Here is a 19,133-nt window from a genome sequence, read left to right as displayed (position 1 = left end):
AGAATTTAAAAAGTGGGGTTTGGATCAGAAGATTACATAGAGGTCACATAGCTATAATTGCTCTAAGCTAGGCTTGACCTGCAACCTATCCAGTTAGGTAAATGGAAAATTAATTTACTGGTAGAAACATCTGCAAGCCTAGATGTTCTAGAGTATTCTAGTTGGTATTTGAACAACAGGGACTATTCTTTTTTTTATTCATACTGCATACTATATTTTCCTGACTTCTGCTTATTACATTTTTGAGAAAAAAATGCTGTTTATAGTAACTGTTAGGTAAATGAATGTGCTAATATCCAAAGTCTGCAGCAAGAATAGCTAGCTTAATTAAGGTGCAGGCATACATTTCTAAATAGTCTGGAGAGGTATGCTGACTATCTAATTAAGCAAATAACTTTTAAAATAATCTGTTTAAAAGAGCTTGTCAACAGCCTCTTAGGATTTTTCTTGCTAAAATATTTTAAAATTTATAGTTTATGCAGCAATATAAAGGCCCATTTATGTTAATCTGGTGCAAAGGGAAATAATTGTGACATTAAAACATGCATAAACACTATGATTTATCAATTATTTAAAGAGGAACCGAAAAAGAATGTTAGTTCCACAACTCTATAGGGGTTATGTCAGCCTAAGGACTTATATCCTCTTGGAAATCACTCTATTTATGATGTAAAAAAAAAAAAGGAAATCCTTTAAAATTAATATTATTACTGTTACAAAATGAGATAAACATTTAAGAGAATGCACATATTATTAAAATATAAGTTTATGAGTAGATACCTGTGTTTTCCTGTCTGGTAAAGAACAAAACAAGTGGTAAAAATAACATATTCACTCCATCTAACAAATGCATCTTACAAAAATATGTAGAGGTGAAAGCACAGATGCGTGTCTAGTCATTGATCACTTGTACATAATTTAATAAAGTAAATGCCCCTTGAGACTTGCTTAATATTTGCATTTACATTTCCATGACTCCTCTTACAATAATAAACTTCATGATTTTCTTTGAAGACATCTGGAGTATCTCATGAAAACTCAAGAGAAAAATCTTTCCAACACCCCAGAATACTTCATGCAAGTGACTAATAACATTAGTGCAGGAGAAAAGGGGATCCGAAACAGTAAAACAGGTGTCTGAATGTCAGGTCCTTTTGTCTCTTTGGCAGCACCTTTCTTCATGAATAGTACTGATCAAAATTATACCAACAATTCTCTGGATATTTGCCAATAAAATCAACCTTAGCAATGGTTTTGAGGATTAAAATTTATTTTTTTTCTTTTCTAGGGAGAGTTGAAATTATTTGATCATTTTGCTTCTATAAAGTTTTAATTACTTCCATCCTGTTCCATGAATGTGAATCCTCAGTTTACCTATTTCAAAATGAACTTATGAGAAAAGGAACATTTTCTTCTGTCTGAACAGAATAGTAATTCCATGCAGTGGATGCTGAGAGTTCTAAATCTACACAGCAGCCATAGGCTGGTATTCCAGCGAAGAAATATTAAGCAAATAAACACATAGAAATGTCTGGTAAAACTTGTATTTTCCCCATACGGTAATGATGCTGTACTAAGGCTATAATTTGCCAAAGGGACATCTGCACCTGGGAAGTGAAAACAGCAGCCACAACGAATGGGAAAGCACATATGAAGAGAAAAGGAAAAAAAAATATTTTTATTTACACCCTTTATTCAGCAATGATTGAGTCCATAGTTCATAAGGGGGAAAAAAACAAAACAAAAAAAAAAAAAACACACACAAACAAAAAAAACCCACAAACAAAACCCGAAAAACCAAACCAAATATTTTGCATCAATCTAGCTTCCCCAAAGCAGTGTGGGATATTTTTTCACACAAATTATGTGACAGATTAGGAAGTCTCAGCACCCCAAAATGGTGCAGAACACTTCCTATGAAGTGAGAGCAGCTCAAGAAGCATGGATTTAAATTTGATCTCAAAACCTGAGAGACATTCTCATTAGTTTTTAAAACTTTTGGGAATTGCAAAGGAAGACAGAAGAAAGGAAAAGTGTAAAGAAGGCTTATCTGACTACAACATTCACAAACATGGAAAATCCCCAGCTGCTAAGTTGAAGACACTTCCATGAGGCCTGTTTTTGCTGATCTTCCTCTTTCATGGAAAACTTGGCTGCAGAAATTTAGGTGGACTTTTCTCTTCCTGTTTGTATACCCAGCCTATGTTCCCCACCTTTCAGTCATGCTAAAACAACTGTTTGTGGGATTTCACTGTTTATGAAATTAGTGCACTAAATTGGGTTAAAAATCTGTAAAACAAAAAATAAAAGCTACACTGTAGTATAGGGAGTAGAGTGTCTGTGTCCAATTTAGTTACAGTACGTAATACCAGAGTACCCCACCATGGTATGGGGGATACAGTACTCAGGCTGCAGGAGATAAGCATTTTCTCTTCTCCCAGGCAATCAGCAGTAGGACAAGAGGGCACGGGCTTAAGCTCTGTCAGGGGAGGTTTAGGTTGGATATTAGAAAAAAGTTCTTTCCAGAGAGAGTGATCAGGCATTGGAATGGCCTGCCCAGAGAGGTGGTGGATTCACTGTTCCTGGAGGTTTTTAAGATGAGGCTGGATGTGGCACTGAGTGCCATGATCTGGTAATCACAGTGGGGCTGGATCAAGGGTTGGGCTTGATGATCTCAGAGGTCTCTTCCAACCCAGTTAATTCAATGATTCTATGATTCTATGATCTGCTGCACTTAAGCAATACTCCAGCTGGATGAATCCTACCAGACAGTTTGACTGAGACCCCTGTCTCCTGTCAACAGCATTGGCACGAATATTACATGTAGCTGTATGGATAGCACAGAGAACTGTCAGGAAGGGGGATCAGAGCCTCAGCCCTGCTCTGTGTCTGGACACCCTTTGGCCAGCAGTGATACAGATGGTACTAGGCTGCAGGCTGAGTAGCACGGGGAGCTCCTGTCTCTCACGTCAGGGTGACTCTTCCAACCTGTAGGCTATTATACTAAAGTACTCTCTTGCCATTTTCTATTAGAAGTGAGAGAGGTAGGTACTTAATTCCAGGAGATGGAATTACCCTCTGGAGATATCTGCATTCTTTATATAGTTAATGGGGTAGAAGTAACTGCCTATATTAGGAGGACTGATTCACTTCCTTCAAGTCTTAAAGACATTTTTTTTTATATATCCCCTTACTACATAGGGAGTTTTGATGGAGAAGATCTTGCTTTTTAGGGACAAATAGCTAACATTTAGCTGTTAGTAAGCTAATTTAGTTTAGCGAAATTTGATTGAGTTCCTATGTTTTTACAGGAAAGCAGGTATAAAAAGAGAAGTCAAGTTCCTTGACAATCAGACACTAGAGAAGAAAAACTGCTGAAACTCCTCTGACAATGTTAAAGTGACTGAATTATGTGAGAAGCCTCAGCATGTTGACATACCATAGGAAGATTTTCATCTTTTTTATTACCTTAAAAATAGCCTTAGGAAATAAACACAGTGAAAACAATATTTTCTGCTAAGCAGGCAACAGATTTTTCCCCAGAGTAAGCCACCGTAAGTTTGCATGATCATTCACCAACAGACTTATTTCTGGAATTTGGACACATACTATTTTACTCTGCTTTTTTATGAAGATTCCTCACCTGTACAAACAGAAAACCTATGAAACATGCAAATAAATCTCATCTACCTAGATTAGTTGCACATGTTTAAATCTACCTCTGAAGAATTTGATCTAGAGAAAAAAATTAGTTTATCCTGTTATTTGAATTGTCAGTGTATAATGAACATAATGGGCTACAAACCCACTTTTTACTGATCTTTGTGGGTTTAATGCGTCACACTGGAAGAGCAGTAGAGTATCAGTAATAGGAAATTTAATTATTGCTTGCCTCATGACATTTAAAAAGTAGTTTTAAGAATAAAATTGGAATGTATCTTGTTAAAGAGCTAAATTCTGTATCTGCATTAACATTACATCATCTTTCTGTTAATACAGTAAGCGTAAGGATTAACACACTTTAAATTCTTCCCTGGTTGCATTTTATGTTGTATTTTATGACACTGAACCATTAAGTAGTCCCAGGTGAGATGAACAGGCATTCTTTAACTACCTGGTTGCCTGATTTCCACTGGTATTTTATGATTTCTTCATTTGCTGTATCTAAAAATTAGCGACTACCTTTACTATCACAGGAGGTCTTGTGTCAAAATAGAAGTTAGGATCCTGTTACGTACTCTTTAGAACTTAAAGAGCTCTCTTGACAAACTACTCAAGCATAACTGATAACTGGATCATTAAAAAAGCAAAACTGGGGAATTAAAAAATTGATTACGTGCACCAAATATAAAAATGTAGAGTCATTTTAGTATCAGTCAAATATATGAGATTAATACCTTCCGAGACATTATTCCATATAGTAAAGGATTGAAGGTTTGATTTCAGAAAGAGATACAGCAACACAGGATTGTTTTATAGATTTTTTACAGATTTAGACCAAAAGCTCTATCAAGGGATTCCATAATTTCACCAAAGAAAGCTTTCCTTTGATCACTGTATTACAGTTCCTGACTGGTACAATTAAGAAAATACCTTTTTTTTGGTCTGTAAAGTTGTTAAAAAGCGTTTTAAACAAACAAACAAACAAACAAACACAAAAAAAACCCACAAAAAACCCACAACAACAACAAAAAAACCAACACAAAAAACCCCAACCCAAACAAACAAACAAACAAACAAAAATAGTCATTATGAACAGTTCAAAAAGGTAAAATTTCCATAGGAAATTTATAATTTTTCTGTGCAGTAAGTCAGTAAGGAGTACCATGCACTGGGAAATGAGGATGAAACAAGGTGCTTCATTCTCATTCTTTTCAATCTTGACTTCATGACCTGAATGAAATTACCTCTTTCAAACAAGTTTTGAACGCAATTATCTCATTCTCTAAAATAAACAAACTGGTGAAAAAAACCTCAACCAAACAACCCTGCAGTCCTGTCGATGCCCACACAGGTGATCAGCACAGCTATAATTTCAGACATTTCAGACTTTTCCCCCAAATGCCTGCCACTTAACTACCCCAGCTACTTTCAGGAGGTAAGAAAATTGTCACAGTGTTTCATAACACTGAGTAATGGCATGTCCAGAGTATTTGGCGCTCGTTTCCTCTGCAGCTTAGTGGTCATTTGTTGCTTTGCCCATTGGGGCCTGTTTGTTCTAACCTCTAAAACTGTCCTGGAATGACTGAAATTCCTCTCTTCGCCCCCACACCTCTGCCTCTTTCTCTGATTCCATTCTCCTCCTCAGGCAAATATAATCTGTGCACTTCTTGAGTGCACTTGCTGTCTATGGCATTTTATGAAGCAAGACAACCAAATGCAAAAGTGCTTTCAACACATTAAGCTACTAATAATGTATACCCTGAGGTGTATTATGGCTTTTTGAGTGCATTTCCATTTCTTTTAATTCTTTTCTTATTTTAATTTTCTGGTTTTGGAAGAAAAGCAAAACTTTTGACATAGCCACCTTTTAAAAATATATTTTAAAAGTAAGAGGAAAGGGATGTCAAAACAAGATAACACTGCTTTAAATATGAATAATTATATTTGTGTTTGTTGTGGTTTTTTTTTAAGAAAGCAAAGAGAAAGGATACAAAAAGAAAGGTTATTATTGCCAAGCCTCCCACTTCCCAGTTGCTATTTTATCAACAACAGTTTGTGATTCAACAGCTACTTTTAACACACTCTCACTGAAAATAAACCAATTGTGGAATATTTAACACAACAAAAACTAGGTTACAGTAGCTGGAAGTCTCTAACCACTACTAAAAAGATAGCTCAGCATTTTGGCACAAAAGGGCAACTTATAATGAGTCCTTTCTTCTTCCATGTGTTACCCGTCTGCAAAACCCCATATGGCTTACCTGCATTCCCAGTTAGATTGCTCTTCCTCCCGTTATTTTTGTCATCATTTCTTTGCCACTTAAAATCAACCAAGAGGCTTTTTTTTTTTTAACTCTTCTAAATGGCAGGCTCCTTGCTACCTTTCCCCAGGGTGGAATGTTTAGAGCAAGTATCACATTAGTCCAAAGTGTCTTGTAACTAAATAGATTATAGTCTTTATTATAATGTCTTAATTAAGCCCTCAATAATAATAGAATGAGAGAAGATAAAGAGTCTCAGAGCTTAATATAAATCCTGCATAGATTAAAGAACATACTTAACATTGATGTTTTGCTTTTATTTAAATACTAGTGCAAGGCTACAAATTAATTTGACTCCATACAGAATTTGATGAATTGAAGTGCAGGGATTCTTTACTATGTGAGATCATCATACACAAAACAGGAAAATACTCTCTCTGCGAGAATATTGGGGGTATTTTAAAGGATTACATTAAAAAGGTAAATTAAAGGAGAAGGGCTTTTGATTTTATTGCTTCTAAGGACACTGTTTCTCTTAAATTGTATTTTAGAATTATATATAATACTAATACAGATGTTAATATTTTTATGAGATATTATTTACAGCTGCAAGAGTTGTGTACTTATATACAGCAAAACAGTAAAGATATGTTTAAAAATAGCATAAATAGATTTAAAATTTGGGAGAAGGACAGAAAGAAAATTTAATTTCACTTGAAAACCTATCATGGCTACTTTAAGTTTATCCTGTGAATTCCAAATCAAAACTGCAAGACTGCATGTCTTTATGATGAGTGCTGTCACCATAATCAGAATGTGTCATAGCAAATAGTCCAGCTATGAAGACAGAAGTTTCTTGCTACAAATTTCCCAGATAAGGTGACTAGTCTGGAATAAATACTCTTGAAAAAATATTTGTCAAAGAAATCTTTTCTTGCACTATTTTTCTGACCTGTCTCATTGTTATTTAAACTCAGGTACATTATAAAAGTGCAGAAGAAACACACCAGAACAATAGCAATACAGTTTGGCAATACCTAACTCTCTTCACAGCTAAATCAGTACACCCAAGAGGATATAAAATTATCCACAATTCTTTAAAAAAGGTACAAGCAAAAAGTTTGCAAAATAAGACATGCTTCAAATTTCCAAAAGTGTAAGTAAATATGAGACAAGGCCATATGTAACAACTGATAAAAGCAACATAGAAACAGATATGTTTTTAAATGTGCAGGTGATAACAGCCTACATTTAAAAAAAAAAAAAAAAAGGAAAAATCTGAGACATTTAAGTTATGTAATTCTGATGTTGCACTGACTGCATTTATTTATTTACATCTACATGCCCTAAAAGAATCATATATGGAAAAAATAAAATACAGCCGTATATTACAAGTGTATTGAGTTCTGTGTTTTAAATGTTCCTAGAGAGATCTAAATATCAGTACCGGAATAACTACCTGTATATGCTGCCCTTTATGAGGTCAAGAATGGAATGCAAAATAAAAAATCAAAGTGTCAGAGCTCTGTGAACACCTGAATGGCTAATATTGCTTTAAAAAAGTGTTGAATGTACATTTATCTAATAATGCCCAATTTATCTGAGTATTTGTGTCTTGGGAAAAGTAAATAATACATGTAAAAATATTCTATTAGTAATAATTTGTAGACTTACTACAATTCTCTGTTTAGTCTTCATTTTATAATGCTTTCAACTTCTAAATTACAGACAGTACCTGACTTTTCCACTACTACAAAATACACTACTGTAAGAGGTTTGATGGTAATAATGACATTTTTGCATTTGCTCCAAACATTCAGCACTGAGTAACCAGCAAAGGTTAAATATCAGTGTAATATACAGATCTTTGGGCTTCTAAGAGTATATATATAATCCCTGAAAACTCCAAAATTACTAACATAAGCATTCTGATGTTTTGCCATTGCGTTTGACTATGAAATTAAAATGTGAAATCTATTCACTTCATGGGAGTGACATTCATGTAATCCAATATTCCACAGTATGTTCTTACTGGTGGTAGCACGCACCAGAAAAATGAGACACGTACTACTATTTATTTCAATAACTTTACTAGCACTGAATGTAGTCCTGTGATATTTTATTCTTTCTACAAGTGGAACAAATCATGTTACTCTAATTGGTTTTTCTCCTGTTTTGAACTCTTTGTCTCTCCTTCTACCTAGTAACTTAATTCCTGTACTCAAACTTCAGCACTGTAAAGAGTAGGTATTATTGTTTTCTTTTCTCTAGTGAAAATAAAGACAAATATATTTGTCCTCTTAGTAGCAGGATCTTTCATCTTATGTTCTGAAAAACACCTACTATGACAATATTCTGTTGAAGACCTCTTAATCTAACTGCTTTCATGCTATTGCTATGCTTTTACCATCAATGCCTCATTAATTTCACAGATGCATGTCATTTTACCCAGAAAAATGTACCATGATGGGATAAAGTGAAGTTACTGTGAACTATATCTTGCTAGGTCTTATGAGCATTCTTTAGATAATCCTAAAACTTTTTTCCACCTCCAGCTTAGCAACTTTACCTCAGCTGCCTGTCATTCCTGTTTGATGAAGTTCATGTTATTTCTCTGCTGTCAAGTGCTACCTTCAAGGTAGGAAGCATAAATGTAAAACTGTTGTAGTGTCTTCCACAGAAATGATGGAAGAGGAAAGAGAAAAGAAGTATCATTGCCCTCACTATAGAAAAACCTGCCATGGACAAAGGAATGGGCAAGAGTGACAAATATTGAGTTGGGAGGATAAATCCTCAAAGATTCTGTAAAGCTATATCCTAGAATATGCTAGCTCAAAAGTGTGTGAGGTTTTTTTGTTTGTTTGGGGTTTTTTTGTTTGTTTTTTTGTTTTTCCTTTTTTGGCTTTCTGTTTTGTTTTGTTTGTTTCCTATGATTATTCTTTTGTTAAAAAGACCTAAGATTTCTGACTTCTACTGTACTAAAAACTTTGCCTTTAAGTGCCTTTAAAAATTGCAGCACATAAATTATGGATGTATTGGCAGCTGGTGGTTCTTTATAGAGCACATGATTTTGGAGTATTTTCTTAGACTCTTCAAGAGTGTAATTTCTTTAAAAGCTACATGACCTTTTAGATACTGCCATCCTACAACTCTTTAACAAAATAGATGACAAAAAATAGAACTCAGTATCAATTACCACAGAAACTATTAGAGTTTAAAAGTTCACGAAAAGGCAAATGGTTCATAGCTGAATTGAACAGCTGACTGAAAATTTCTGCTTGGAGCACTAGCAAGAAAAGGTAGAGGGAGCAGCTTATTCTCTTTTCAGTCTGCAGTCTTTAGTCTGCAGCAAAAAGATGAAGAGCCTCATCAGTTTATAGAGGAATTAGAGTTCCCAAGACTAGGTTCAATTTAACGTATTCAGATTTCAGCACATCAACTCCAGTATCAGGATTGCCTACCTGAAAATTAGGGGTTTAATATAACTCTTCTGTGGTTTTAGGCTATTGATAAAATTGGTAAGTTTTTAACACAGATGCAACTCAAGTAACTTGAGCTGGAGAAGCACCCATCTTTGGAAATGAATGGTCTCTACAGATTCATCACATCATCAATTACAGTGCAGTATTAAGTCACTTCCAACAGTGCATGTATATAGTATGCATTTTTGTTGCATACCAATATACAATGGTTTGTAATTTTAAATGGATGTATTCCTTCTCATATGAGAGAGTGTTTCTTGGCAGCTAAAGAAATTAAAATTAGCAGTATCACTCTCAGTATTTTTAAAACACTGGGGGATGCTAATGTGCTAATCTCCTGAATACATAGAAAGACTTCATAACTGAAATCTGTCTTTTGATGAAAATCTGAAATTAACTCTATCGGTCAACATATTGATTTTTTGATCTATTCTGAATATCCAGAATATAATTTGCTATATCTTTGCATTGAAATTGTAATATTTTTTTGTATAATGATACGAGTTTCATTACACTGTAATGTACATGTCATACTAACCACTGCAGTACAAAAGAGGTTTGCTTGCAGACACCATCTTCCAACCTCCATTCATTTAGCAACACTGCCTTTCAAAGATGATAATGTCAAGGCATTTTAATTTTGCATCTACTCCAGCATTTTTGTTATCTTCTTTCTCTCTGGTAGATACTGGCTATGCTGATGACACTGCAACTGGGTTGCATCACCTTGGTGTCAGATGTGGACTTATTAGATCATGAGAGAAGGGTTTTTGACATTATCCTCACAAAAATTTCATTGGACTTTAGGCTCAGAAAGGGTATTGTGGAGCTAGGGACCCACATTTCACAGCTGTAAGATACATATGGGAGCATAGGCTACGTAATTCACAAAACTTTCAGAGTTTCAGCAATCTTGTGTGTGAAAAAGTAAAATAATTCAGATTTTCTGATTAATAATAGTATGATGGGTTTTTTTTTCTTCCAAAAATATCCAGGCATTTCTTTATCAGATTTATTCAGAGAAACTCGCTTTGGCCCCTCAAAGAAACCAGTGACAGAATATACATATCTCCCTGGGTATCAAGTATGAACTCACTACCCTAGGGTCCCTTACCACTCAAAAGAAAGACAGTCATGTCCTGAGGGAATTAATTTCACTATAAAATAGATGTCAAAAGTAAATCATAAGAATCACTCCAGATGTTCTGCTTTAAGACATGTAAAGTAAGCAAGTGAAATCCCACCAAAATTACGGAGCCCAGACTTGACATGCTAGTAAAGGAAATGCTTTCAGAAATGTAGTTTTTACAGGCTTTTTCCTGCTTTCTTTCTGCTTCCTTCTTTTTCAAAAGGTAGATGGGAGAAAGAGAATGTTAGTTAACACATCTATGAGCTACATGGTATTTTTAATGTAACAAATTATTTTCTGTAATCCCTGAATAGAAATAAGAAGGTAACCGAAACTAAAACTTAGTCAACTTATCCAAAAATTCAAAAAAAATACTATACCCTCTTTGTTTCTTTGGCACCAGATGCCACAGTAAGGGAGAATGTGAGTAAATGCTAATATCAAGTGCGTGTGTGTCATACTGAGGTAATAATTTGTAAAGAAAGAAAATATAAGGACCTCTAATCTCATCTAATCGTTGTTCTGAGCAACAGTTTCATTTTTTCCTCCTCTGTGTTCATAATGTTTCTTACATTCACTTATCACTTACTCTGTCAAATAACTTTTTTTTTTGAGGCAACTGACAATTTAAAAGAAAAGTATGTTATAGAAAAGAGAGTCTCATTGGTTACTATAAATTCATAAGGGCTATGAACAAGTAGGACAGTTTTAAAAATAGATTCATGGATAATTATCATTAGCTCTAACACTCACAGTTACTTTACAGGATATCTTCGGGATATAGTAAGTACAAAGATTGGTATAATAGTTGCATAGTTTACTATTTCCCTCTTATAAAGCATTAGATAAATTCTTTCTGTATTTTATGGAAACTAGTGTGGAATTATAAGTGGTACTCGGAAAACAAACCATGTAATAACATTGCAATGCCAAAATTCAAGTTTGCAAACATAAATATTGAAAGCAACCATAATTACAGTCTTATCAAAGTGTTATCAGGTAAAATTTAGGTTCCTCTGTCTATTGTTATAAGCAATATAAAAATGTACTGATTTAGGTAGTAAGAACTACTAATAGACTCGACTGAACCAAAAATGGTAAGAGAAGAAAACCCAGCCACCTCAATTTTCAGGATAACTAGTAAGGCAAGAAAGGCTCTACAGAGCAATAGCATTTTAAGGATGAATAAATAGCCACAAAGTTCACTGGTACTGAATGGAAGCTTGCAGATGGTGGATGAATTCATGTCTGTCACGTTTTCATAATGCAATGACTTTTACATATTGCTGCCAGATGGAACATAGTTATGCATCTTGATTATAAATCTCCAAGAAATACAACTTCCTTCAATATGTTCCCTGTATTTGAAACAAAAGCAAATTCAGAGACAGATTTGGGAAGCTAAAACAGATTTAGGAAAATCTGAGAGAATATAAATTAAATCCTCAAGGGCTTCCTTGTTATAACTCAATTCAAAATAATGGAGTTAACCATGTGTTCTGTATTTTTTAAGGAAAATCACTAAAGGTATCATATAGACTTCTACAGGGAAAACTACATGTTCACTATCAAATGCAAAATACATCCCAGGAAGGTCCAGAAGACCTTTCAATCAGTCTTACTAGTAGTTTGGCAAAACTTTTTCATAATTCTTATTCCTTCTTCAATAAAAAGAGATATCTATTCTACAAGGTCAGATCATAAAGCACAGTGCATGAAGCTTAAATGCATTTAATTGTTGCTGATAATGAACATCTGTATCTATATCACAGAAGAGCCCTGCCATTCTCTTCATGTTAAATGATACCTAAACAGACCTAAAATCTAATTCAGATCTGTTATACCAGTCTTTCCATAGATTTGATTTCTCAACATATGAAAAAAAGTACAGAATTTTTTTCCTTTATATCTGTTCACCCATCATACTTGGCTTTCTCCTGTGTGCCTGGTCTTTGTTTCTAATCCTAGTTGGTACTGCTAAGAAGAAAATAACTCTGATGGCGATGAAGTGAACTATGTGACTGTAGGGAAGAATATTTTCCCATTCAATGATTTCTCACAAAGTCTGATTTGATGACAAACTTGAGTTGACTTCTCTCAGACAGCCTCAAGCATTGTTTATACACAGATAATTCTGTGTGTGAACCCATTAGGCTTTTATGACAGTAATAATCAAATATGATTGGAAACCTCCTGGCTTACTTGGATCCATACTTACATTGTGCTTTGTGAGGTTCGAAATGTTACTTGCTATTGCTTGTAGCCAGTCAATACAGTCTTCAGCAGAGAGACACTGAATTATTCCACTGCAAACCCCATCCACAGCAATTACTTGGAACGCATTTTGCCTATAGACATATCATAACAGATCAGGTCAGAAGAAAATTTCATCTGTTCTAGTGTATCATCTTAACAATACTTGTAGAAATGCTTTTCTTTCAACTACAACGAAGGTCAGCAACTGAACACTGATAAAATGCTGGTTTTCCTGTTTTATAAATACCTGACATATTAAAAAGATCATGCTAAAAGGTCAACTCAGACTATATTAAGCTTCCACAAGGCTATAAAAAATTCCATAGACTACTTTGACCAATAGACTATATGATTTCAGAAGCTAAACAAGCAAAAAATCTGATGCTTATCAAAGACCTAATACTTTAATACAGCAGGTCACAAGGAAGGAAAGTATGCATTGGAAATTGTAGATCGCCATTTGTGAAAATCAGTGGATGCCAATACATCTTTCTCAGCACCTTTGTTTCATTTTTTTAAATACATACTTTAAAGACAGTAAGATTTCTGTCTGTACATCCCTTGTTGGCTGCTCTTGTTTATAGAATTTTGTTCTACACTACTAATTGAAAAGTTGGAGAACTGAAAATTGACCAGGTAGCATTGATGATTTTTCCAGTTGCATTTCTGAATAAAGGATCACTACCAAAATACACTGGAATGTCAGGAGACATCTAATGACAAAAGCAGTGTACACCTGAGTGCCTCTAACCCAGCACCAATCTGGGCACTTAGAAATACTTGTCATGCTTTATACACTAACTTTCCACTGCCAGGCACTGAGCAATTACAGAACAAGAGATATTTTTCAGATGCTAAAGCAGTAGCAGACGTAATTTCTTCAGTAAATAGCCTTCTTGGCTAAAAGCCCTTGGAAGGTTCACAGGTCTCTGGCTTCAGAACCAAAAAACTTCAGTATTAATCCATATCCCCCAAAAAGAGACTACTAAACATACAGAGAACACCAAGTTCCACTGCTGACATTCTGTAACAAACCCAAGTGTTAATGATCAATTCATGGTTTAAGATTAGGTACATCATTCTTTGAGAATGGCTCAAGCAAAGTATGTGTTATCTTCAAGGTAAAACTGAGTGTCACTGATGAAAGTTTCTGATCTCTGAAGACATATCAAAGTTGTTTGTTTGGAGTTTTTTATCTTTTGAAATTTTATTCTAGTAGTATAGAATGTAAGGCTAATATCTGTCTCTACTGTAATGGTCTTTGCTGCATCCCTTTGCTGCATCCCTGTCAAGGGATCATGCTTTTTCTCCAGGCAGGAGAAGCAATAAAAATGAACTAGAGCATGCCATTGCTTTGAGAGGCCCATCATGAGAACTAGCTTTTACAGGGGTATAAGGCTTATAAATCCTAACACAATCATGCAGGAATCAGCTAAATTATCAGTTTAGTTGTCTTTTCACACAAGTAGTGATTTTTGTTTAAATTCCCAAATATACCAGAAAAGTTTTGGGGAAGATTTATTTAAAGAATCTTCAAGTAATGTTGCTATAATTTATTTATTCGATCCTTTTTTTAAATTGGCTAGAAATAGATAATAATCTTTTCCTGAATAATTTTCTAAGTCCTTACATGATGGACAAAATTGTTGATTATCTCTTTCATTAAAAGCAGTGTTAGTTTCAGGACATACGTTGTTTCTTCTTAGTGTATTGTAAATCAAAGAAGAAATCCAAGGAATCTATTACTATATGATACTAACACAAGCAGAGAGAACCCAGTATGTTCCAAATTCAGTCCTGATGCACAAACATTCAGTCCTGATGCACAAATCTGATGTATTCAAGGCATCGGACTGTTCCTACTGTTGCCAGGAATTTGATCTCTGCAGATGCAAAACCACTCATCCATAATGTTCTTACCCAAGTATCAATAAGCACAGAGAGTAAGATACATGGTTACCTAATCAATTATTTCTGAATGGGTCTTGGGAGTAGATATCCTTAGCCTTAGATTGTTGCAATAGTATATTCTTGAATGACTCTACCAGCCCAAGTCCATAATACCATGCATGCAAACCTGAAAATATATTGTATTAAATATATGTTTTGTACTAGATAGAACAAATAGTATATTATTCACCTTATAACACACACATACACACACACACACACACACACACACACACGCACAAAAATGGAGATCAGATGAAGATTTATCCAACTTTCCCAAATTTTAACACATTTCAGGTTCTGTGCCTTCTGGAACTCAAAAGGTATATTTGAAATTAATAAGCTTCCCAATTTTCAACCTGAATGCCTTCTAGAATTCTATATGAATACTCTCCAGAATTCATGTGTCTCAAGTATCCCACTGGAAAAGCTAGAATGTGATTATGAGAGTAAATATTATATGTGATAATGATACATTTCCATGCCAGCCTTTTTGAACTCTGAAATATAAAACGTTATTAGGCTTTACATAGTGAAAACAGTTTTGTAAATACTAACTATGAAAAATGCAATGAATTAGCTTCCAGTTCATGTTGCTTCCTTAAATTATTGTCAATATCCTTTCTTTAATGTCACTGTTTATAGTAGCATCTTTTAAAAAGTATTACCTTTCTCTTATAACAAATTCTGAGAGGTAGTTATATTTAAAAATGTTTACAGTAGTTCAAAGCAGTCTTATAAACTCTCTTGCTAGCAAAATACAATGTTGGTTCTACGCTTTAAGAAAAAATGTACTTCCTCTCTCACATTTATCTTGCATTTTTGTTTAAGTACTGTTACTTCCTCATGTTAGACAGCATAGAAGGACAGAAAGAGAATATTATCAGGGTAGGTATTCAAGGTTTGAGCATGAATTCAGGTATAATCTTTTGTATTAATGCACTTTTAAATTTATTTTCTAGAAATTCAAATTTCAGGAATATCATTACTACCTAAGAAACTTTCTCTGCAATGTACAAGTTCTATTATGTGCACTTTAGGTTTGTGTTTTATTGATGTAGAACACTGAATTTTAAAGCCCTTGATCTATGAACAGCTGAACATGTGCTAATTTTCCACGTGAGTAGTTCTATTCAATTCAATATCTTATCTGAAGTATACAGTAGAATAGATCTCAGATTTGACTGTTATGATTTTGGGCACTTTATGCTTCATTGTTAAACACTGAGCTGAAGGCTTTCACAGAATTTAATAAAAACCCTGCTTCCTCTGTGGTGACTATATTCTGTTCCATTTCAGTTCAGCCAATAAGCCATTGTAACTTTTGGTTTACACCTTGACTCCCTGGGCCAACCATTGTTCCTCAATAGAACAAGGATCATGCAGATAAGTAAATATGGTTCTTCTATTACCAGTCAAAAGCTGCAGGCTGTTTTTAGCTTCATAATGCTCTACTGGTGAAACATATACGGCCTAACCTGCTTTAGTTTCAGCTCCATGAATAGGAAAAACAGCCGGCAGACCTAAACAGTGCAATTCTAAGAAACAAAACCCTTAGAACTGAGGTGGTGAGAGGCTTTCGTGCAACTTTCAAGTGTTTACTGAGTATCCATGAGAAGAAAGCAGGCTGTGATAAGAAATAATAAAATTAACCCCACACAAACCCCAAACAGACGTTGAAGAAGGCTTCTCTTCCCCCAGTTTCTAGGGAGGCTCATAAATCCAGTCCTGTGGGTAGATGGTGACAGTTGACTATAGGACCCATAGGAACACTGGAAGTGTGAGCATAATAGAGAAAAGATACTTGGAAGGTTCTTCACAAAACAGCCTTTGCAGAAAAATTAACGTAACTTTTCTGCATTAATTTTGTAACTTTACGCGTTTGAATGGAGGAACGGGAAAACTGAAACTGCTAATGCCTGATGTGCCATCAGGATACAGTGTAGTACACTATTCTTCCAAGACTCATTTATCTAAGATGGTAGATATGAAGACTATGGGAAAGACAGTTTATTTCAATTAGCAAGACCTCGCAGCCACAAATGATAAATCCTTTGTGCTAATTTTATTATTTCTGATTGATAGGAAAAAGAAGTTACAGAGAAATATGCTCTGTACATGTACACAGTTGTCCTCCAGTTAATGACTTTATACACTGGAGCTCACAGAATATTTCAGTATGAGAACTTCATTCTTATAAATACAGATGACAAATGAATCCATAAAATATCTAGGTATTTAAAACTTTTAACAAATATGATCTTATTTATATACTTGCCTCATTGGATTTTGTAGCTACTTTCATTTCTATTTCATTGCATTATACTCATAAAACAGTAATCATTCCAGAATATTGTTGTCTTCCTTCCTAATTTCTCCTGATTTACTAGGATAATACTAAATTAAGCAATGAAAAATTGTAGGTCTATATGACTGTACTGCATCTAGCGGAGATGAATTTAATCTTCCTCACAGCAGTCTTCATAGTGCTGTGCTTTGTATTGACAGCTGGAAATGTATTGATTACACACCAGTGTTTTGGCTACTGTTGAGCAGTGTTCTCATAGTATCAGCACTGTCTCTCCAATGTTCCCTCCTCATCAGCAGGTTGGGGAGACAAGATCACGGGAGGGGAAATAGCCAGGGCAGCTGACCCAACCTGACCAAAGGGATATTCCATAACATATGACATCTGCTCAGCAATGAAAGCTAGGAGAAAGGAGGGGGAGTAAGGGCATTCATTAATTATGACACTTGTCTGCCAGAGCAACCACTATGTGTACCAAAGCCCTACTTCCCAGGAATGGGCTGAACATCACCTGCTAATGGGGGGCAGAGAATAAATATTTTGCTTTATTTGCTTCCACATGTGGCCTTTGCTTTATTAAAAGGCCTTTATCTTGATTCATGAGGGTTTTTTTCCATCTTTTTTTCTCCTCCCCTCATCCTGCTGAGGAGGGCAGTGACAGAGAAGCTTGGCTGAAACTTGGTATCCAGCCACGGTCAACCCACCACAATGATGACATAAATTTAAACCTAACTATGAGCTTTGGACAGCTTTCCCAGTGATTGTGAGAGAAAACGGCAATGAAATTAAACATTAACACATGCAAAGTAACTTATACAGGAAAAAATAACCTTAGCTATACAGGAGCAAAAAAAAACCCTACTGTAGCTATAAAAATGAAGGAGAGAAGTAAAAGAGCTACTACAATCATTTATCTAAATACAATCACCTTAGTGCTCAGTGACAGTCACAAAGTAATAGGTTATTACAAAGTGTTAGATAAGAACTGACAAAAAAATATAAAACATCATTATGCCTTAATATAAATCGAGGGGTATCCCCCTTGCAGTCCTGATCACTTTGCCATTTAGGTGATAAATTAGATTGATAAAGAAGCAGAGAATAATAAAGATAGTTATAGATACAGAAGAGTTTCCCCAAAAGAAGATAACAGCTGTGATCTTCCAGGTTCGAGAACAGAAGACAGACAGTTGAAGTTATAAAAACATAAATCAAGATATTTCGCATTTCCCTTAACACAAGGGTCAGGGCCTGAAGTCCACCCTCTTGCCCCTCATGGCAGACTGGTGTCCTGTGCTTGAGGCCAGCTGTGCCATGGTGAGATTGTGGGATGCAGGATCAAGTTGCTATGGAATAGCTTGAGTGGGAGGCCTGTCCACTCCTACACTTGGGAGCTGCCTATCTTCTCAGGCTCTTGCTTGTGGTACTCACCAAAGTATGGCTGCAGCTATTCCTGTGCCTGGATCTGTATCCCACTGATTTGGACCTGATCTGTAGGCTGACTTCCCAGCCTGATCTGAGCCCCACATGACCATGACGGACTCCTCTGAAGACCATCCCTAAGCCTTCTCTGATCCTCCAGTGGGGGCAGTGAGTTGGGGTCCTTGTCTGCATGGCCAATGCCTCATCCAGCCTCACTGACACACTCTCTCTTGGTTCATCTTCCCCATGGGGCAGCCAGCCCTTCCTGCTCCCAAACAAGATTATTTCACCCAATGTAGTCATCAGAGGAGATATGTAACACAAACAGAAGGAAGTATATTTTAGAAACACAATTACACTGTAGAGCTCAATGCCATAATGCACTGCAAAAATCAAAGACATAAAGAAAAGCAGATTAGAAAGAAGCTTTTGAGGACAGGCACATTAGCAGTTATTAAATATGATTACCTATGTGCAATCTCAAACTCTGAAAGGTGCTGACCATTAGGTGCAAGTAGGAAGATCGCACATCTCCTCACAGACCGGGTCCCGGCTGACGTCAGAGCAGAAGATGAGCCAAGGTGGACCCTGACAGACCTTTTTGAAAGTTCTTAGGTTTCCTGTCTCTAGAGGTTGCAGTGGAACTAATAATGGCAATTTCC

General features: G+C 35.5%; 1 protein-coding gene across 6 annotated transcripts in view; it reads right to left on the bottom strand.

The window, feature by feature from the left end:
- The window catches only part of SNTG1 (syntrophin gamma 1), a 336,726-nt gene that overhangs the window by 83,282 nt on the left and 234,311 nt on the right, over window positions 1–19,133 (bottom strand). For all 6 annotated transcript variants that reach the window (XM_027890849.1, XM_027890855.1, XM_027890850.1 and 3 more), the window contains one exon: window positions 12,754–12,883. In XM_027890849.1, the coding sequence (XP_027746650.1) occupies window positions 12,754–12,883 (130 nt within the window). The remainder of the gene's footprint in view (window positions 1–12,753; window positions 12,884–19,133) is intronic.

Source organism: Empidonax traillii, unplaced genomic scaffold, assembly GCF_003031625.1.
Source record: "Empidonax traillii isolate 1590-97213 ecotype Southwest subspecies unplaced genomic scaffold, ASM303162v1 scaffold300:size811877, whole genome shotgun sequence".
Classification (NCBI taxonomy): Eukaryota; Metazoa; Chordata; class Aves; order Passeriformes; family Tyrannidae; genus Empidonax; species Empidonax traillii.
Note: the sequence above shows the minus strand (reverse complement) of the source record. Positions and strands in the feature narration are given on the sequence as shown.